The sequence below is a fragment of the Oncorhynchus keta genome, chromosome 10 (assembly GCF_023373465.1).
Source record: "Oncorhynchus keta strain PuntledgeMale-10-30-2019 chromosome 10, Oket_V2, whole genome shotgun sequence".
In the NCBI taxonomy this organism is placed as follows: domain Eukaryota; kingdom Metazoa; phylum Chordata; class Actinopteri; order Salmoniformes; family Salmonidae; genus Oncorhynchus; species Oncorhynchus keta.
In genome coordinates this window covers 48,592,332-48,615,122 of record NC_068430.1, presented here as the reverse complement: position 1 = coordinate 48,615,122, position 22,791 = coordinate 48,592,332, and the positions used below count along the sequence as shown (strand labels likewise).

The 22,791-nt window shown below is 42.6% G+C and overlaps 1 protein-coding gene across 8 annotated transcripts in view; it reads right to left on the bottom strand.

The window, feature by feature from the left end:
* Positions 1-13,690: 13,690 nt before the first annotated feature.
* chd6 (chromodomain helicase DNA binding protein 6) overlaps positions 13,691-22,791 on the bottom strand; it is a 109,637-nt gene continuing 100,536 nt past the window's right edge. For all 8 annotated transcript variants that reach the window (XM_035778483.2, XM_035778482.2, XM_035778484.2 and 5 more), the window contains 2 exons: positions 21,407-21,511; positions 13,691-21,207 (listed from right to left, as the gene is read on the bottom strand). In XM_035778483.2, the coding sequence (XP_035634376.1) occupies positions 20,119-21,207; positions 21,407-21,511 (1,194 nt within the window). In that variant the 3' untranslated portion in view covers positions 13,691-20,118. The remainder of the gene's footprint in view (positions 21,208-21,406; positions 21,512-22,791) is intronic.

Below are 22,791 nucleotides of genomic sequence, written 5' to 3'. Positions count from 1 at the left end.
ATTACTTTTGCAAGTAGTAAGGCTAATATCTTATAGTCATTATAAAGAAGACAAATTGGACGCCAATAAGCAGCCTTTCCCTCATTTCGTGCTTTCCTGATCGTTGGCCACAACTTGTTCCTTCTTTCTATGTCCTCCGGGCTGAGATGTTTGGCGATACCCATACCATGGCTCTGAAGGAAGGCGTTTTTCCTAGCAGCTTTCCAGACAGCATCCCTGAAGAATCTGGCAGTGAAGAGGATGATGATACCCCTTGGTCTTGAATCGTTTTGCTGTTGCTTCTTGCCGAGGCGATGCACAACGTCGATGGTATTACCAACTTTGTTCTTCTCTGCAGGCGTAACTTCTTGGCTTCCCTCGCACATCCTCATTCTCCACCTCTGGCAAGCCATTGAGTCTCAGGTTCCATTTTCTTGTGTATTGTTCCAGATCAGTGAGACATCTATGCTAGACATTGTTATTCTTTTCCACCTTTTCCACACTTTTTTCAACTTTTGCCACTCTCATTTCCACATCCTTGATTTCACCACATGCAAACTCCACAGGATTTTTCAAGCCTTCGATAACCATGGTGTTCGTGCCTGCCATTTTCTCAATGGCGTCAGACCTGGAGTTGATGAGTAAGGAGAGGGTAGCCACAATGTCAGAGTTCATGTTGGGTTTTTTGGAGGGTGGAGGTTTGCATGGAGTAACCGGTAAAGAGGGGAATTCGTCATCTTTAACAGCATTCGAAAGCATGATATTATCCATAGGGCAAGCATAGTTATGGCAGTTGTCTATAAGCACTTTCCCTTTTGTTGATTAGCAAGAGAACGGCTAGTTTCCTTTCTTTTTTTGTCACGACTTCGCATGGACATGCCGAAATAAATGATCCAATTCTTATTCCAGTCACAGGAAAGTTCTTATATCTTGAACAAATAAAATCAGTAATAGTAATGACTGTAAACTTGTTTTCTTCACAATCTTTCTGAAGTTTGGTGCGGAGCTCTGTAAAAAAAACTCTGTTCAAGCCGCCTTCCTATCCCCTCAGCCAACAAATTAAGTGGACACTTAATGACGTATAATGACGTCTGACGAGTATACACTTGCAGGGCAATGGACCATCCTTGGCCGGAAATTGTCACTCCTTCATGCCGCAATGATTGTATTTTCAGCCACTGGTGGCTTGTGGGTGCTTCATATGTGCTACGTAAAATTATGAGCGCATGTCTACTTATATTAAATATATAATTATTAATATACGCCTCTATATGATAGCTAGCAAATTAATTAGCTAACTAACACTATCCTGCCTAGCTGGAACCTCTGAAGAAGGGACATGTTTCCAACAGATAACCAAACAAAAATATATTTACTTTTTACGTAGTAGCAAAATTTCTAACTTATTTGCATTCGTTTTGACTTACACCTACCTGTATGTTGACTTCTCCATTGATGTTGTTTTTACGTTTTCGCTGACTTTTCTTAGTGGATGTACAATCGTTGCAAGATGAATTATGGGGAGTTTCAGACCCCGGAGTGAACATAATTGTACACTCACAAAGCCAACTGAAAACGAGGGCTGAGGAGCTTACGTTGCAAACTTCCCTTGCTTGGTTAATCATTTGGACCACACTCCAAGACGGCGACGGGGATCATAAGTGGACAAGGATGTGTCTTTTAAGTGTTTGGACCGTAGACAGCCCTCCGCCCTAAACCCTCTTCTTCTAATTGGCATCCAATTTGTTGCATTACCGCCACCTACTAGACTGGAGTACAACTCCCTTATACATTGCTTGAAAAAAATAATGTCCTAAATAAATACCCTACCATCTAACACTACACTCACTAATTTCAAAACGATGTACTGTACTATGTACTGGTATGTTTCTACTACTCTCACCAATCCTCCCCCTTAAACCCATCTTCCTGTAATTTCTTCACTGCCTCAGCATATGGCAATTTCTGCACTACTCTAACCCTGGAAACCTCAATCTGCCCCTCTCGCACGGGGCATTTCTGATCCCCTACAATTAACACATTCCATTACTTTCCCCAATACTACACATTCATTGGTCTCATTCCCTTCTGCACATTTCTCACACCTTGGTCCCTCCCTTCTACACACGGCTGCCACATGCCCATAAGCTTGACACCTGTAACATCGTAATGTATTCGGCACATGGATAACTTATATATCCTAACTTCACTTTGTCGGGCAAAGACTCAACTTCTAAACTCAAAAGAACCGACAATGACTCTTCTGTTTCCCCACTCTCGCCACCCTGTCTGCGTCACATCAAATGACGAGCATCACATACACCGGGAATCTTTCCCCTCAGCTGGTCAACTTTTATATTGCTGCTACCCCAGTTATCATTCCTTTCATTGGTGCCCCTTTCTTGGTGCTCCTTTCATTGGTGTCCCTTTCTTACCCCCATTCGTTTTACTCCGAGCACATTCTCCCTCTGCCCAACAGAAACACAAACAATTATCACTAGACCACTTCTGGTTACCGTCACCGATTCCACACGACTCAACTGTTTTTTCACCCACCATGAAACCACAAATGGATCCGCCAAAAGACAAGAGTCAACTTCTTCCATAAACTTCGGTCACAGACTCTTCTTTTTCCTGATCCTCGGTGCATACCTCAGTCTCAGATAAATTCACACCACCAACCACCACAATACTTCACCCTCATTCACTTCCATTTCTCGTCCTGCCTTCAGCTCCCTCTGCTTACACTTTCTACCATTCTTCTTTAACATACCATCGCCCTTTTTTCCACCATTTTTATCTGACTCAAGCTCCCCCTCTTCTTCCCTCCATTCATCCTCTGTTTTCCAAGTATACGTCTCCTTATGATAGTACTGCTGCCCCACTCCTGACACCAATCTTGTTCTTGCCTTCTCTAGGGACTTCATTTCCCCATAGACAGTCAGGTGTCATCCAGCCGTCTTCTCCGCCCTAAACCCTTAGCTCTTCAATGACGTTTTACATCGTCACATCCGAGTGTACCTGAAAGGGGAATGGAAACACTAGGATTTAGAACGCCAGCTAACTGTAACTGTAAATCGCCATATTGGCAATGTTGCGTCACTGATAGGAGAGAACATTTTGAACCCCCCAAAAAAAAGGAAGGCCAAGATGACGTTGCTGTGAGAGGGAGTGTTTTCGCACTCTTCAAAGCAATATTGAGGGTTAGGTGGTTAACAGTCAAATATTGGCTTGAAAGAAACTAACTCTAACTTTTTTTATGGACATGGGATACGTTTAGAGTTAGTTTTTGTCAAGTTGAATGGGAAGAACATGACAGAAAGACAAAAGTAGACGAAATATCCAAGTCTCACAGAAGACGGATGACATGCTAGCTAGCCACAACGAGGACAAGAGCAGCATGGATAAGAAGCCACGATCTCAAGCAAGAGAAAGAACTAAACTGACCAGGATGAAATCTTTGCAACCTCTTTACCTCAGACCCCAAGTAAAAATCCACCGGTGAAAAAAGTAAAAGAAGACATTTCCATGTCGGAATTTTTCTCTGCAATCCAGTCCCTGTCTATTAAACAAGACGCCACGCTCTCCAAAGTGTCCATCATAGAGCGGGCTACAGAAGAAACATCAAAGAAGATTGATAATTTGTCAGAAACTGTCAATCAACTACGCAAAATTGTGAGCGAGAACAAGGAAAAGATAACGTTCCTAGAGAATGAGCTGAAGAAAATGCAATCCAAAAATAATGAGCTGTGTGAGAATGTAGTTGAACTTCAAAGGTACTCTCGCAGGTGGAATCTGAAAATCCAAGGTGTAAAAGAGGTAGAGGATATTAGAGAAGTAGTCATTAATATCCGGGGAAAAGTGGCACCATGCATCAAAGACAGACTGAGAAACGTGATTGATGTGGTACATCGACTTGGGAAAGGAAGAATGATTACTGGGTAACTCTGTTGACATTAACCAATTTGGAACTGTGAGTACTACCATGAGTACAGTTAATGTACTGCCAATATGTAACGTTCGATCTACAACTAATGAACACTTGCCAAAGAAAAGGAAGTAAATATATGTGTTATTCTGTTAACCACCGCTACCTCATCTGAGCGTAGTTTTCCGTCGAGTCATCCTCTCAAGGTTCACTGTTTGTTTTATTGTTCACATTAATACTTGTTATCTAATTTGTGTTCTTTCTTTTTTAATGCAGGAGTTCGTTTTCAATTCACTCAATATCGTTAGTCTGAATGCTAGGGGTTTGAGAAATCCTACAAAAAGGAGAGCTTTATTTTTATACTGTAAACGCAGTAATGCAGATTTTGTCCTTCTTCAGGAAACTCATTCGGGTGAAAGTGATTTGAAATTTTGGAAAGCACAATGTTGAGATATGGCCTATTCTTTTTATTATACAATTCTGCTGGTGTTTTGATCCTTATTCACAAGTTTAAAGGTGACATTCTAGAATCCACATCTTCACAAGATGGCAGATGGGTCATAGTAACTGTTAAACTTGATAATGCTATTTTCATCATCTGTAATGTACAATTTTGCACATCCAATGTACATGTATAATTTTGCACACCCAATTTTTCAGTTTTTGATTTGTTAAAAAAGTTTGAAATATCCAATAAATGTCGTTCCACTTCATGATTGTATCCCACTTGTTGTTGATTCTTCACAAAAAAATACAGTTTTATATCTTTATGTTTGAAGCCTGAAATGTGGCAAAAGGTCACAAAGTTCAAGGGGGCCGAATACTTTCGCAAGGCACTGTACATGCCCATCTGAAGTTTGCCAATGAACATCTGAATGATTCAGTGTTGTGGTCAGATGAGACCAAAATGGTGCTCTTTGGCATCAACTCAACTTGCTGTGTTTGGAGGAGGAGGAATGCTGTCTATGACCCCAAGAACACCATCCCCACCGTCAAACATGGAGGTGGAAACATTATGCTTTGGGGGTGTTTTTCTGCTAAGGGGACAGGACAACTTCACCGCATCAAATGGACGATGGACGGGGCCATAAACCGTCAAATCTTGGGTGAGAACCTCCTTCCCTCAGCCAGGGCATTGAAAATGGGTCGTGGATGGGTATTTCAGCATGACAATGACCCCAAACACACGGCCAAGGAAACAAAGGAGTGGCTCAAGAAGCCATTAAGGTCCTGGACTGGCCTAGCCAGTCTCCAGACCTTAATCCCATAGAAAATCTGTGGAGGCAGCTGAAGGTTCAATTGCCAAACGTCAGCCTCGAAACCTTAATGACTTGGAGAAGATCTGCAAAGAGGAGTGGGACAAAATCCCTCCTGAGATGTGTGTAAACCTGGTGGGCAACTACAAGAAACGTCTGACCTCTGTGATTGCCATCAAGGGTTTTGCCACCAAGTACTAAGTCATGTTTTGCAGAAGGGTCAGATACTTATTTCCCTCATTAAAATGCAAATCAATTTATAACATTTTTAACATGCGTTTTTCTGGACTTTTTTGTTGTTATTCTGTCTCTCACTGTTCAAATAAACCTACCATTACAATTATAGACGGATCATTTCTTTGTCAGTGGGCAAACGTACACAATCAGCAGGGGATCAAATACCTTTTTCCCTCACTGTACGTATAGGCTAAACACCAGTCATGTTTGACAAATATAACGTAGGATCATTATTAATATCTAAAGGCTTGATTCTGTCAGCAAACTTGAGGCACTTCTCTTTCAGATAGGAGAGAAAGACCAGTGCCTGTTACGCACTGCAACATCACTCACCTTGAAATCTGTGCGGAGGCAGTCAATTTTGTGTTACCATTTAACCATCAAGATAATTGTTTAAAACCTGGATTTTTTTTGTAATTTTATGAGGCTTGGCATACCGTGTTCTGACCATAGGAATGTTAAGGGGATAGAAACACTTCCTCATATGCCATTGAAACCAGTATTTATCTCATGTTTTCAACTTTATTTTGTTGTCCAGCAGCCAAATACACAATCCTAGTCATATTAACAACCCATGCTTGTTGTTGCGTCTTTAGATCTTTCTTCTTTCTGAAGGATATTTTCATCTCTGTCATATGAAACCGCTGGCATTTGCAGTGCAAGAACAGATGCATTTTGGAATATTTGCTCTTATAGTTCACTACCATGTGCACATTGCTGTACTTATAATGTGAAGAAATAGACTAAAATGTTATCAACATTTGAAGCTAAACGTTCTGATCTGTTGCATCAGCCTCATTGCTTTCAAAATGTTTTTGGATCTAAAGTGGCTGTATGGAATATTTCTTTACAACAGCTGAAGAACTTATGCACATCCAGGGACTTTCCGCAGGTGCTGGAGTTGTAGGCCAACTTATGGAAAACAGAAAGGAATATTTATTTTTCACACAGAAGGACAAACCGAAGATGTGGATGTCGATTAAAGGCAGCCCCCGCAACTCTCTGATTCAGAGGGGTTGGGTTAAATGCGGAAGACACATTTCAGTTGAAGGCATTCAGTTGTACAACTGACTAGATATCCCCTTTCCCTTTTCCCTAAACTGACCAATAGAATGAAAATAAATCAAAGTTTATTTGTCACGTGCGCCGAATACAACAGGTTTAGACCTTGCAGTGAAATGCTTACTTACAGGCTCTAACCAATAGTGCAAAACATGTATTAGGTGAACAATAGGTAAGTAAAGAAATAAAAATGATAGTAAAAAGACAGTGAAAAATAACATTAGCGAGGCTATATACAGTAGCAAGGCTATAAAAGTAGTGAGGCTACTTACAGACACAGGTTAGTCGTGGTGATTGAGGTAGTATGTACATGTAGATATGGTTAAAGTGACTATGCATATATGATGAACAGAGAGTAGCAGTAGCGTAAAAGAGGGGTTGGTGGGTGGCAGGACCCAATGCAGATAGCCCGGTTAGCCAATGTGCGGGAGCACTGGTTGGTCGGGCCAATTTAGGTAGCATGTACATGAATGTATAGTTAAAGTGACTATGCATATATGATAAACAGAGAGTAGCAGCAGTGTAAAAGAGGGGTTGGGGGGGAAGGGGGTGGCACACAATGCAAATAGTCCGGGTAACCATTTGGTTACCTGTTCAGGAGTCTTATGGCTTGGGAGTAAAAACTGTTGAGAAGCCTTTCTGTCCTAGACTTGGCACTCCGGTACCGCTTGCCATGCAGTAGTAGAGAGAACAGTCTATGACTGGGGTGGCTGGGATCTTTGACAATTTTTAGGGCCTTCCTCTGACACCGCCTAGTGTAGAGGTCCTGGATGGCAGGCAGCTTAGCACCAGTGATGTACTGGGCCGTACGCACTATCCTCTGTAGTGCCTTGTGGTCGGAGGCCGAGCAATTGCCGTACCAGGCAGTGATGCAACAAGTCAGGATGCTCTCGATGTTGCAGCTGTAGAACCTTTTGAGGATCTCAGGACCCATGCCAAATCTTTTTAGCTTCCTGAGGGGGAATAGGCTTTGTCGTGCCCTCTTCACGACTGTCTTGGTGTGTTTGGACCATTCTAGTTTGTTGGTGATGTGGACACCAAGGAACTTGAAGCTCTCAACCTGCTCCACTACAGCCCAATCGATGAGAATTGGGGCGTGGTCGGTCCTCCTTTTCCTGTTGTCCACAATTATCTCCTTAGTCTTGGTTATGTTGAGGGATAGGTTGTTAACCTGGTCTCAGAGCATTTCGTATTATTCTGTATGTAAATCTGAGACACTCCATTGGTATATGTTATATTTCGTATGGTATGTATTCATTTGTAGATGTCCAACACCCATTTTGTATATGTTACGAATTACAATTTGTTAGCTAGCTGGCTAACGTTAACTAGGGTTAGAGGTTAGGGTTAAGTTTAGAAGTTAGGTTAAAGGGTTAGGGTTAGCTAAAATGATTAAGGTTAGGGGAAGGGTTTGCTAACATGCTAAGTAGTTGCAAAGTAGAAAAAATGTAGTAAGTATTTGAGAAGTTGATAAGTTGTCCATGATGAGATTCAAACTCACAACCTTTGGGTTGCTAGATGTTTGCGTTATATACCCAACCAATCACCATTATTTTGTTTTTGCCTTCAAGGGGAATTTCACCCTGGCTCTGCAATGGCATATAGTCGTTACTATATTAACAACATTACGTTTTCATCATAAACATCACATTTATCCAAACCATAAGCTAGAACTCGCACATTTTCATTTCATTAGTAGAATTGGTAGTTGACTCCGTGTATTCATCTGCTCATAGTGAACCACAAAGTCTGGCATTAATAGCAAATGCTGATACCGCCCGCTAGGTAGAGGGGGCGTGCCCACAAACTTGAATAATGGCGTCTACTTCGAATGACCAAAAGGAATATTTATTTTTCACACAGAAGGACAAACCGAAGATGTGGATGTCAATTAAGGCAGCACCTCTCTGATTCAGAGGGGTTGGGTTAAATGCGGAAGACACATTTCAGTTGAACGCATTCAGTTGTACAGACACCGGTTAGTGAGGCTGATTGAGGTAGTATGTACATGTAGATATGGTTAAAGTGACTATGCATATGTGATGAACAGAGCGTAGCAGTAGCGTAAAAGAGGGGTTGGTGGGTGGCGGGACAATGCAGATAGCCCGGTTAGCCAATGTGTGGGCGCACTGGTTGTAACCTCAACTTCTCTTGGCAAGATTTTTTTTTTGGAAAGTCTTTGTTTTTCACTAATGTTTGTCACCATGCCTGTGTTGTGTTTTGTGCCTAGTTGTGCTAATTACAAACAAACATGAAAATGAGTTATCTTTCATCGTTCTACCTACCAGAGATTACCCCCTATCAAGAATGATGCAGTGACAAAAGATTTTCAGAGGGATTTTCAGGCTGAACTGATGGGGAATCCATTTCGACAACAGCTGAGAAGTGATGCAATCACCTTTTTTTCCCCCTCACAACAAAACAGAAGATTCTCAATATACAGCAATCTAATGTTACCTAGCTTGCTAGCCTAGCTGGACTAGCTGGGTAAATTGCAGTCCTGTATTGAACTCTGAAACCCATTTATTTAACCTTTATTTAACTGGGCAAGTCAGTTAATAAGAACAAATTCTTATTTTACAATGACGGCCTACCCCGGCCAAACCCCTCCCCTAACCCAGACGATGCTGGGCCAATTGTGCGCCGCCCTATGGGACTCCCGATCACAGACGGTTTTGATTCAGCCCGGGATCGAACCAGGGTCTGTAGTGACGTCTTTAGCACTGAGATGCAGTGCTAGCTAATCAGCTAAATCATATAGCTTTCTATTTGTGTACACACTGTCAATCAATTTCACATATGCCATGGTAGTCACTGCTAGACTGGTAGCTACCTGAAGCAGAGGAAACATGTTTGTTTGTTCTATCTTTGACTGACGTTACCTAACGTAAGCTAGATAATGTTACCAAATAAGAGTCATCTCAATTTGGTAGCCATCTAAAACCCTCCGTTACTAAAAATAGAATTGTTGATATAGCTAACTCACTCTATGTGTTAGTAGCAATGATGAATGTGTATGAATCGTCTATCGTTGATTAGTTCGTTCTCAACCAGTCTCGGCTGGCTAGCAATGTTGCTGCCAATTTAGTGACGCTACTTATCTAACAGCAAGCTGACAATATGGAAATGCCCATGTTAGCTATGCTTACATAGTCAGTCTAATAGAGATTTAAATATTGTGTATTGTTGTATATTTTGTTGTAGGTGGTACAGAATCTGATTCCACCAACATGCGCTTCCAACCCCTAACTCTGCACAAAGTAAATTGGCCAAAATATTTACAAGCTGACGGCTAAAATAGCTCAATTTACAGTAAGCATGATATAAATATGAAATGGATAGTGTTTGTATGGTTTGTGTTATGGGGTTACAGGTGGTTAGAGGTAGCCTGAGGACAACAGAGTACCTTCCAGACCATGTAATCAATTTGGTGTTCCCCTTTCTCTTTTAACCTTTTCTTTTTCTGGAGTCATTCCACAGTGCCCTGCTGAATAAATACCTTAACGGGATTAACAGGATTGATTTGACAACACCCAGTGAAATAGCAGCGCACCAAATTCAAAAATAGAAATACTCATAATAATAATTCATAAATGATCTCACACAGGCATGGGCTGTATGCGCGGAGAGGTCCATGGCCACCTCTGTGGTCATGGAGCTACACCTCTGGCTGTCTTTGACAGCTATGAAGGAAACCGACAAAGCCGCCCTATTGAACGCCTCCATCTCTGACAGCAGTCTCTTCAGAAGCGCCTTCAAAGATGTGACGGCGCATTTTGGCAAGCTTGAGGAGGAGATGAAGCAGCAGTCTAGACACCTGCCATTGGAGGGGCGGGGCCCGCTCTCCACCGTCTCCAGTAGACCCGGGTCTATGGCCAGATGGAGAGCCCATCAAGCAGCAACAACTGGTGTACCGAGACCGGGCCCGCACCTCCGTCAGCACCAGAGAAGACGGCAGCTCAACCGACAGGAGAGGTGTTCATTTCATCTCCCTGGCAGCCGAGAGGCAGTCAGAAGAGACTACGACCATGACAGGACGAGAGGACGGAAGAGTGCGCATCACTTCGTGTGACGGCGCCTACTGTTCATCCCCCACCCCTGCAAAGGGATGGTGGAGTCAGTGTGTCTTTTGTTAATAAAGAATACTGAGACCGCTCGGATGCCTTCTCTTTCTATCTCTCTCTTCCTCTCACCACCCACAGCCCACAATGAGTGCGTAACTGAGCACACACAGAAGGACGTTGTTAGTGGGAATGACATGAGGAAAGCAAGATGGACGCTCTTAATGAGCCATCATGCTATACCTCATAAAAACCCGACACTACACACTCTTAGGAGTGAAGTAGCTAAGGGTTTAAAGAGCAGCTGCGTACACAACCCCATGTTGGGCCGATGACACAATCACTGTCATGAGGCAGACGCCTCAGTTAGTGTAGCTCAGACCCGTGCTGCGTTCACGGAGGGCTGGCACCACAAGGTTACACGTATAACCGATGTGCACCCGATTCTCACAGAACGCATTAGTATTTCCTCCCCCTTTCAAAGGGGGCCCACCCTGGACTGTCCCACCACTTCAGTGTTGGGGGACAGCGGCTGCTTGGGTCATACAGGAATACAGGTCCTTCCTACTGTCTGTACCACAGCTTCGCGCTCTCCCGCTCTCAGAGCACTATTGGGAGTGGCAACGAAGCCAGGAGGAGAGGGTGCAGCTAAGTCAGATGCTGGAGAACCCTCTCGTTTTCGGGTGTGGTAGAGACGGTGATGAAGACGCCAGAGAAAGTAGCCGCTCTTGTGAAAGAGATTATGGAACTTTTGGCAAAGGAGGTCACAGTAGTTCCCCAAGAGCAAAGGAACAGCGGGCTATATTCGCCCTATTTTCTAGGGCCAAAAAAGACCGACCGAGGCCAATATTGGATTTACGCACTCTCAACGAGAGTGGAGCCAAACGGCCCTTCTGAATGCTTACGACAAAACGTCTACTGGAACGTATTCACAACAGGGACTTTTGTGTAAGCATAGACCTAAAGGACGCATACTTTCATGTGCCGGTCCATCCGCATCACAGGAAGTTTCTGCGTTTCGCCTCTCAAGGGCTGGCGTACGAGTATGCAAGAATGCCATTCAGGTACGCCCTGGCACCTCGCACCTTCTCCAAATGTGTGGAGGCGGCATTGGAACCGTTGCGCCGTCAGGGGATAAGGCTACTAGTCTACCTAGACGACCTACTGGTCTTGACCCCGTCAGCAGAGCTGGCGATCACACACGACACAGACAGTGATTCATCTCACACGTCTGGGGTTCGCTGTGAATTGGGAAAAGAGTGCACCTTGGCCCAGTCAGTAGATTGTCTACCTGGGATTACATTTAGACACGGGGACTATGAAGGCTCGAATTTCAGATCCTCGACGGGCTGCTATCCCTAAGGTTTTATCCGAATCACATGGTGACGACGCACTCCGTCATTACACTTTTGGGTCTCAAGAGACCTCATGTCTCGAGGGGGTCCCTGAGACAACGAGTGGCAACTGCACCCTGACGTTGTTCTCCAAATATGACAAAGATTCAGGAGAAGGTGGATGTGTTCACGTCATGTGTGAATGTGCAATGTCCCCTATGCCTTTCTCTACGAGCCCAGGATGAACCGCCACTATGGATAGACGCTTTTGCGCACCAGTGGACAGATGTTCTCCTGTACGCATTTCCACCGCTCTCCGGCATTCTCCCACTGCTAGCATGCGTGAGAACAGGAGGGCTGTCAATTATATTGATAGCCCCCGATCACCCAGGGGATCCGTGGTATGCGGATATGACTCAAATGTTGATTGCGCCATCATGGCCAATTCCACTTCGATAGAGGACGCAATGTCTTAGGCAGCAGTATGCCAACAGATAGATAGTTTTCACAATAGTGTGCCACAGAGAATGTGGACCCTGTGTGCTGTCAGGTTGAGTGTGCATTCTTTCTTACAGTTCATGCTTGACAAACAGCGCTCACCTGCCACCATCAACGTGTTTGTAGAGTGCTTTGGCGTGCTACGTGCAGCGCACGGCGATGATTAGGTCATCGTCTCAATTGTTTGTGTGTCACGGTGCTCGTGCACTGGGTAGACCACTTTCAAAATAACGGCTGTCTCATTGGCTTTGCGAATTTTATGGAAAATTTTATGGATCTTTTATTTCAGCTCATGAAAAATGTGATCAACACTGTAGCGTTTATATTTTTGTTCGGTGTATAATTATATTCAGCCCAAGGGCACAGCGGTCACATGGCATGGATTTCTTTTAGGGGGAATTCTGGCCACGTAAGGCGGCATCAACGGTATGCCACCCGGAAATTCGAGGCCTGGAAAACACACTAAATAGCCTATATTGCACGCCCATTGGAGAATAAGGAATCAGGCATCATTTTGTAGTCCTAAAACCTGGAAATGAGTTACCTCTGGTTCATTCAACCATCCCTATGGGGAAAGGTTTTGGGATAAATGTTGAGAATAAGGTCTGTGGTTAACACAGGCATGAGATATTACGTTTTGTTCTGAGATGTCACTTAACGTAACCTTTATGAAGCCTTTTTGCTTTTCTTATTACATAAATGCTTCAAAATACACAAAAAGTGACTTTACCTGATGAAGAGTCGCATAGACACAACCCATAAGATAACTAACTACATTCGTCCTTGCACGCTTTCTAAATACAATTTTTTAAAACTTTGGCAAAGGGTAAAGTCTACAAAACTTAGTCCACTTCTCTTAACAGATTTTGGTTTTCGAAACAGAACTGTATTGAGATCAAATGTTTCATAGATGAGACAATTTGGTGGTGATTTTGAATACCAGCCAGATGCTTCAGATTTATACATCCAGTGAAACATTTGTCTCATTGTTCCATCTGTGTAGTTGCTGCTTTGGCTGACACCATGGGTATAATCATTACGCAGATTCGGTTGCAAAACCCTTTGCAACTCGATTGAGATCAAATGTTTTGCAACAAACGGAAAACGCAAACAAGTTTCTATTAGACAAATTTAGGTAGGTCCCTCCCCATTTTGTTTTCTCCATTTGGTTCTTAAACGGTTTCTGTAATGAATGCACCCCAGCAGAGATACTTTTGAGCCATGCTCTTAAGAGTCTTCCTGACTTGAGTTCACTGTGTTAGTCACGTGGGTCGTGCGTCAGCCAGGCTAGCTGCTGCTATCAGTATGATGAGAAATGAATACCCCTTCACTTGATGAAAGTTGAAAGTCATCTTTTATTGCACAATAAAATATCACATACCATGTTTTGAGTTAAGTGATTGGTCCACATGGGAATATTGGACCTATTTCAACAAAAAAAATGTAATCCACAACTGTGAATGTTGCCGATGTCAGACAGTACTTTTGTTTTGTAGCATGATATTCCCACAATGTAGCTAGAGCTTCAGTACACCCATTTAGTGAACACTGGCTTTGACTGCATGAGCTGAAAATGAATGTCCTAATCTGTCAAAGGTCCTTATTCAAGCAGCTGTTGAACAGAACCTTGAAGCGTGCATGCAGACACACACAGTCAGAGTGGTCTGCCATCTCTGTAACTTGGATTGTGGCAATTGTCAGGGCCTATATAACCAGCATGTCCAGGCATGCAATCACAACACACACAGCATGGTATTGGCAAGCCAGAGCCTGTATATTTCCCCTGACGTGCAAATACTTTACAGAATTTATGTATAGGGTCTGACACCTAGTGTCTGACCTGACAGCAGAAATAGGTTATAGTACAATTCAGCCCAAAGTTCACACGGATACAACTGACCCCATCCCAATGACCCACAATCTATGGCACGTTAAGTGCATTACACTTTTTTTTCAGGAAATCGAGTTGTCATTTGTTTTTTCAACTATTCTTGCCGCAGATGATGGCAAAAAGATACAATACACATTCTACAATTTGAAAAGAGCCAGCAAGCCTTAGAAGCGGGACTGTTGTCCCTCTGAACCCTTTGACGTTACAAACCAGGCATAAACATGAAAATGCTTAGATAAGACTTGTACAATAAATACATATGAGATACATGCTTGAAATCAATCTGACTTTACCATAAATTACCAAAGACTAACTGAAAAGAAAACACACAGTAAAAACATTTGACATGAAGACTGAATAAATATTAATTGACCTTCAACTGCACCAATTAGTTGTTTTTCCAAGTTTTCACATACAAGCAAAGTAATAGGAAATAGGTGTGGGCTGGTGTGTTGATGAGATTATAAGATTGATCAATTAAACTAAATTAAAACGAGTTGGATATTACTTGTTTCCCCAAAACAGTTTGCTTGTCTATCTGAATACACATTGCTCAGCAAATGTTAGTGGAATATTGGATCCAACATGCTGAATATGTCTACAATTGGATGATCATAGGTTAACATCACACCCACTTCAGTTGTATACATACTGTGTACCCCTGACCTCTTTACGAAAACTGAAGGCCTCATGTGAATATAAGCATGTGAAAAACGTGTCGTTTGAGTGAAATAAGGGGCCACTCATCAGACATGATCAATCAGGAATTGCATGGTATCCTTCACATTGATTACATGACATGAGGTTTGAATACGTTCAGGGATGTTTATGCATTAGTAACTTCGGCCTGGATATACAGAGCATTCGGAAACGATTCAGGCCTGAGTTTTTCCACATTTTGTTACGTTACAGCCTTATTCTAAAATTGATTCAATTGTTGTTCCCCTTTTCATCAATTTACACACAATACCCCACAATGACAAAGCAAAAACAGGTTTTTAGAAATGTTTGCACATTTATAATAAAAAAACACAAATCATATTTACATAAGTATTCAGACCCTTTACTCAGTACTTTGTTGGAGCACCTTTGGCAGCAATTCCAGCCTAAAGTCTTCTTGAGTTGGGAGTTCCCATTCTTCTCTGCAGATCCTCTCAAGTGCTGTCAGGTTGGATCGGGAGAGTTGCTGCAGATATTTTCAGGTCTCTCCAGAGATGTTCGATTGGGTTCAAGTGTGGGATCTGGCCACTCAAAGACATTCAAAGACTTATCCTGAAGCCACTCCTGCATTGTCTTGGATGTGTGCTTAGGTTGTTGTCCTGTTGGAAGGTGAACCTTCGCCCCGGTCTGAGCGCTCTGGAGCAGGTTTTCATCAAAGATCTCTCTCTATTTTTCTCCGTTCATCTTTCCCTCGATCCTGACCAGTCTCTCAGTCCCTGATGCTGAAAAAATCCCCACAACATGATGCTGCAATCACCATACTTTACCGTAGGGATGGTGCCAGGTTTCCTCCAGACGTGACACTTGACATTCAGGCCAAAGAGTTACATCTTGGTGTCATTAGACCAGAGAATCTTGTTTCTCATGGTCTGAGAGACCTTTAGGTTCCTTCTGACAAACTCCAAGCAGGCTGTCATATGCCTTTTACTGAAGAGTGGTTTACATCTGGCCACTACCATAAAGGCCTGATTGGTGGAGTGTTGCAGAGATGGTTGTCCTTCTGGAAGGTTCTCCCATCTCCACAGAGGACCTATGTCAGAGTGGTCATCGGGTTTACCACCTCCCTTACCAAGGACCTTCTCCCCATGATTGCTCAGTTTGCCATCTCTTGAAAAGTCTTGGTGGTTCAAAGCTTATTCCATTTAAGAATGATGGAGGCCACTGTGTTCTTGGGGACCTTCAATGCTACAGACATTTTTTGGTACCCTTCCCCAGATCTGTGCCTCGACACAATCCTGTCTCGGAGCTCTACGGACAATTCCTTCAACCTCATGGCTTGGTTTTTTTCTCTGACATGCACTGTCAACTGTGGGACCTTTTATATAGACAGGTGTGTGCCTTTCCAAATCATGTCCAATCAATTACATTTAACACAGGTGGACTCCAATCAAGTTATAGAAACATCTCAAGGATGATCAATGGAAACAGGATGCACCCGTTGTTGCTTTGTCATTTTGGGGCATCCATTATGTGTAGATTGATGACAAAAAAATACATCCGATCAATTTTAGAATTAGGCTGTAATGTAACAAAATGTGGGAAAAGGAAGGGGTCTGATTCATTTCCATATGCATTGTACATACATGTAATCAGCGGAAGTTTGACAAATGAGGAAAATATCAAACCTCAGAGGCACTGATGAGAAAAGTAATTTGTTGTTCTCCATATCACAATATGTGCTTTTTTACGATTGATTGAATAACTTTTTGGAGTCTGAATTGGACCATGAAAACAACATTGGAAGATTATCTCATAACAATGTACTGACTGATGCCACACTTAAGTCCAAATCTTGGTTTTTCATGTATGCATACAATTCAAGGGGCATTTTAAAACAAACAAAATACTTTGCTATATATAATTTCCAATATGGAGATGTAACAAAACATCTATATATAAAACACTAGCTAAATAAGGCATTTTACTTTTAATATAATCAACAAAGTTAAAAAGAAAAAGTGTCATATTTGGTGAAGGTTTGGCAAAGCAAAACAAATAAATTATATAGTAAAGTTGTGACAAGGCAAAAATAATGTCTTTCGACAAAGAAATGTGACGCTAAAGCAACACGAGCTAGAAATACAGCTCAACAAGGAAATGTCCCCCACGGGCCAGGTTGTATAAGTGTGCACATCCACGCACACACGCGCACAAATAAAAGATTAATAGGCAGAATACAGGTAAACAGTCACTAAAAGGACACTGTGCAAAAATTGTTTTCATATTAGAAAACAAACAAAATGTGAAGTCAGAAGTTGTTACGCTTAGAAGCGAAGTCTTAAACATAACCCCCCCCCCCCATAAAAAAAACAGACCCTGTTACGAAATTTAGATTAAAATCTGCTTTTGCAACCATTTAGTGTAGTAGTACAGTACAGTATACCCAGCAAACCGTGAAGATTTCCAGAACATTAGCAAAGATTCCCATTAAGGTCTAGTTAGGGTTTTATCTATTATTAGGATGATAACATCCCAAAAACATTAAAATCATGTTTTTGGGATGAATGAGAACTCAACGTTCTGGGAATGATGAGAACTCAACGTTCTAGGAACGTTCTTGCAACATCAGGCAAATGTTTTATACAAACATTGTATAATCCTCAGCATAACTGTACAGTTTTTGTCTTATGAGAACATTTGCCGCAACCTAACGAATGTTCTGGGAACTTTCACAGAAACAATTTTTGTGAAATACAAGAAAACACTGGTACTGAAGCTAGTAGCTATTTGCCCCAATATGTCGTAAACTAAAAATGTGATGTGCTTGTAAACAAAAAGTAACAGCAATATACAGCTAAATAGATTTACATAAAAAAAAAATATTAATATGAGCTAGTCTACAGGAGTTTAAAATGCATCTGAGGAAAGAAAAGGAGACCACGAACCCTTTAAAACAACGAGGCACTCTGCGACTGCTTTGCACACAGTATCTATCTGATCAAATGACAAACTTTTCCCTAACACACAGATGGCAATGGACAGATTCATTTTGCATACCCCCCTCTCCCCTAGAGTACCCTCTGTGTGCTTGTCCCTCAACGGTGAAGCACTGGCTCTCAACAGAGCCCTCTGTGACAGATTTGTCTATGGCACCTCTTCACTGCTTCCGCACACTGGCACAGCTGACCAAGTCCCAAGCTATTGCCCACCTAATAACATGACTAGTAGTCCCAGTGAGACTGGAAATAGGTCCTCCTTCAAAGTGGCTATTGTGTGAAAATAACATTTAAAAAAAAACATTATCAAACCTCAGGATTGTTCTTTGCCTTCCGTTTAATATATATATACTGACAACATACACATATATATATATATATATATATATGTTTTTGTTGTACTCAATGTGTTCTCTCGATCGGGTATAAGTAACATTGTTTTCTCTAATTTTGTCTTTTTAAAAACATTATTATTATTTTTTTTTACAAAGCAGCAACAATAAAACAAATAGGGATGGACAAAAGCTGTCCTATTAATAACTTACTTGCAGCAGTTGTGCTACACCTTGGGGCTGCAAGTGACCTTGCACGCATTGCTTTTAAAATGATATAATTATTAATGAATTATTATATTAAACACATTTTGAAGGACCTTCAATTCAAATTGCCATTAGTTTCAGGCTTTAGGATGTGAAACAACTTTAGGGGGATATTCATATAATCCTGTTAACACCAAGGAAACTGAGGGGTCAGTAGTCCCTGGGCAGCTACATCATTCTGGGTTGTTCATTAGGCAACAAAATGGATTTCAAAAAACGGACATACAGGGAGGGAATACCTGGACTTGTCCGATAAGAAACGCTCATTTTCATTTTCCACTGCAAAATGTTTTACAATGTTTTCCCATTGCGTGACTTTTAATGAACACAACCGAGCCCTATACTGTAGCTGCCTTTGAACCCAAGAGTGCTGTCAGCATATTTTGGTTGGAAAAAATATTTACACATCCTCCCCCAGATTCACCTTTTAGCAACCAGCGTCTTAAAATGGTGCAATACGCAGAAATTGCTCCGCCATTTTCGGTTTGCTAAAATTCTAATAGTTTGTCTAATTTCCATTTACGTGATAAAACAAGCAATGTATTGTGTACAGAATCATTGATCAATCTAAACCGCTGTGAAATATACACTACCGTTCAAAAGTTTGGGGTCACTTAGAAATGTCCTTGTTTTTGAAAGAAAAGCTGACCATTAAAATAACATCAAATTGGTCAGAAATACAGTGTAGACATTGTTAATGTTGTAAATTACTTTTGTAGCTGGAAACGGCTTATTTTTATGGAATATCTACATAGGCGTACAGAGGCCCATTATCAGCAACCATCACTCCTGTGTTTTCAGCTGTGCTAACATAATTGCAAAAGGGTTTTCTAATGATCAATTAGCCTTTTAAAAGGATAAACTTGGATTAGCTAACACAACGTGCCATTGGAACACAGGAGTGATGGTTGCTGATAATGGGCCTCTGTACGCCTATGTAGATATTCCATTTATTTTTTAATATATATATTTTTAAATCAGCCGTTTCCAGCTACAATAGTAATTTACAACATTAACAATGTCAACACTGCACTTTTATTTAAAAAACAAGGACATTTCTAAGTGACCCCAAACTTTTGAACTATAGTGTACTTTCAATAACCAAAAATGTTTTATTTTCAGCTGTTTGAAGCTGGTGTACAAAACAAAATAAAAGACGCAAGAACAAAACTTAAGAACGGGGAGCATAGAAGTAGCGCACAGAACAGATCTACCGCTTCTTAGACTTGCTTTCAATGACAATGACAGATCTATATCTCACATTTCTATGTGAATTTGGTCAGGTTGCCCAAAAAGTTACATATTGCAGCTTTAAAGTGCCACGATCATGATACAGCAGACCGTCAAGGCTGCTTGATCTGTGACAACCATGTAATACTGATTAGCAGGTCCTCCCTTCAGTTGCTTGCAAGTGTGTGTTTGCATGCAGGAGTGTCCATCACTTTCATGAAGTTCTTGAATGGAGCATGTGTGGGTATATACAGTATAACATAATCACAAGTTTGCTACAGGGCAGGAGCTCTATAAACATTAAGTGGATAATAAAAGTCTTTACAGGAACATTAACTTACACACCACAAACTTTACACTTTTGCACGGTAAGAAAGAGGGAGATGTCTATTGTGAATCCTGTGCCCCCCTTGGCTCTCTCTCCTCCTCATCTCTAGGCAGTTTTTCCTCCTCCATCACTCTATTCTCCTTTGTTTCTCTCTCCTCTTCAATGCTCTTCTCTGGGTTGACCTCTGGAGAAGCATGGGAGTCGTGTCCCGTGACCTCCTGAACGTTGTCCTCCATCTGATGCTCCCTAGCCTCCGGCCCGGCCTGGTCAACCATGCTCTCCCCAGTCTGACCATCGCTGGGTGTTTTCGGAGGCCCACTGTCTGTCTGTAAGTGGCTGCTTGCCTCCTCCACCACCTCTTCCTCCCTTGTTCTTTTCTTCTTCCTCTTAGGGCTGCCGGAGGACTCTGTGGGCGGCATGCCTGGCAGCGCCATGATGCCCCCGTGTGGGAGGAACATGTGAGGGTACAGCAGTCCATGGGACAACCCTGGAACAAGGAAAGGGTTGAAGGCCAGGTGGCTGCCACTGCTACTGCTGACGCCACTGCTGCTGCTGGCCGCCGCAGTGGTGATGGCTGCGATGCTGTGGCTGCCTATCGCACCTAGCTGCTTTTCCTCTGTCGACTGCTTGTCCTCCCTCTTTCTCTCTCCGTCAGACTGCATGCCGGAGCCATCTGCCTGTGTGCTCGAAGACGCCTGGCTGGGGCCTCGTGAGGGGCTACTGGCCGCGGAGGAAGCCGTAGTGGTGCTAACTGCAGCCGCTGAGGAGGTGGGAGCGGAGCTTGTGGGCGGCTGTCCCATCAGCCCCTGAACACTGAACATGTGGGGGGAGCCATGTATGCCGTGGAGCATCATGGGAAGCATGCTCAGGCCGTTCTTGGCATCTTCACCAGCGGACACGGCGAAGCCATGGGGGAATCCCATCAGGCCCGTGAGTGGGATGCCCTGGACATTGCGGAGGTTCTGGAGGCTGACCAAGTCCATGCTGCCGATCAGGCTGCCGTTCATGAAGAGTGGGCCCATGGGTGACTCCGAGAGGAGGGGCTTGGGCATCTCGCTGCGAGGACGACGGCCCCGGCGGCGGGGCCCTTGGTCGCGGCACACGGGCTCTGTGAGTATGCGCGTGTACTTTCCCTCGGGAAGAAAGCCCTGGAAAAACAAGGCATTAGCTTGAGGAAAATGCAGGAAGTGTTTTGAAGGACATATGTACTCTTTGTAAGGCAGTAGGTTCTGAGAACTGTCTGTGCTACTCAAGATATACAAATGCCAAATTAAAAATGGCATTCTAATGAAACTATTTGATGAGACACTTGTATGGATGAGAGAGTGAAAATTCCATGCTACTCACAGAGTTTTTCACAACATCTGCCCAGTCGGGTGCCACGTAGTACTCAGTATTTGCGTCCAGCCATCGGGAGAGCTCCTTGATTGCTGGAGCCATAGCACCCCCAAGCTACAGAACAGGAATGAATATACAGCCCTTAATCAGTTGTACACACACATACCATAAATATAACTGATGCATTTGTGTGTAATTCAGGTTGTAATCTTGTCAAAGCAAGTCAAACATGACATTTCATGCAAATTCCTGAAAGTTGTCTTATCAAAGGAGTGTATTTGATCAATGTGAATTAGTACAGTTGGGTGGGGAGAAGTGTCTTCATTCACCTGTTAAGTAGCTAGATTGTCAAGCGAATATTGTAAAGTTTCCATCAAATAACTTCGTATCGTATAATACCTCCACATTTACCAAATAAAAAACAAGTTATGAGTTTCCATCCTATTTTTAACAGTTGATGGTTTTGCCACAAACAACAAATGTGCCAACTCTGGTATGGTGTAGCTAACACTTTCCAGACAGGATACAATGCAGAGGGTGATGAAATTATGGATAAGAGCAAGATAATTTGTATTTGTATTTGTATTGGCAGCCAAACACCATCACCATCATTCAAATGAAGACCATCAAGCTCAGCGTGCACTTTCACCACCCTGGGAAGTTCTTATTTCCTCTGCAGCCTAAAACTGAACAGTGCATTCGGAAAGTATTCAGACCCCTTGACTTTTTCCATATTTTGTTACGTTACAGCCTTATTCTAAATAATTTCCCCCCCCACATCAATTGACACACAATACCCCATAACTACAATGCAAAGACAGGTTTTTATAACATTTTGCAAATGTATTACAAATAAAAAACTGAAATATCACATTTACATTAGTAGTCAGACCCTTTACTCAGTACTTTGTTGAAGCACCTTTGGCAGCAATTACATCCTTGAGTCTTCTTGGGTATGATGCTACAAGCTTGGCACACCTATATTTGGACAGTTTCTCCCATTATTCTCTGCAGATCCTCTCAAGCTCTGTCAGGTTGGATGGGGAGCATCGTTGCACAACTATTTTTAGGTCTCTTCAGAGATGTTCGAACGGGTTCAAGTCCAGGCTCTGACTGGGCCACACAATGACATTCAGAGACTTGACCCGAAGCCACTCCTGCATTGTCTTGGCTGTGTGCTTAGGGTCGTTATCCTATTGGAAGGTGAACCTTTGCCCCAGTCTGAGGTCCTGAGTTCATATTTCCCTCGATCCTGACTAGTCTCCCAGTCCCTGCCGCTGAAAAACATCCCCACAGCATGATGCTCTCATGGTCTGAGAGTCCCTTTGGCAAACTCTAAGCGGGCTGTCATGTGCCTTTTACTGAAGAGTGGCTTCCCTCTGGCCACTCTGCCA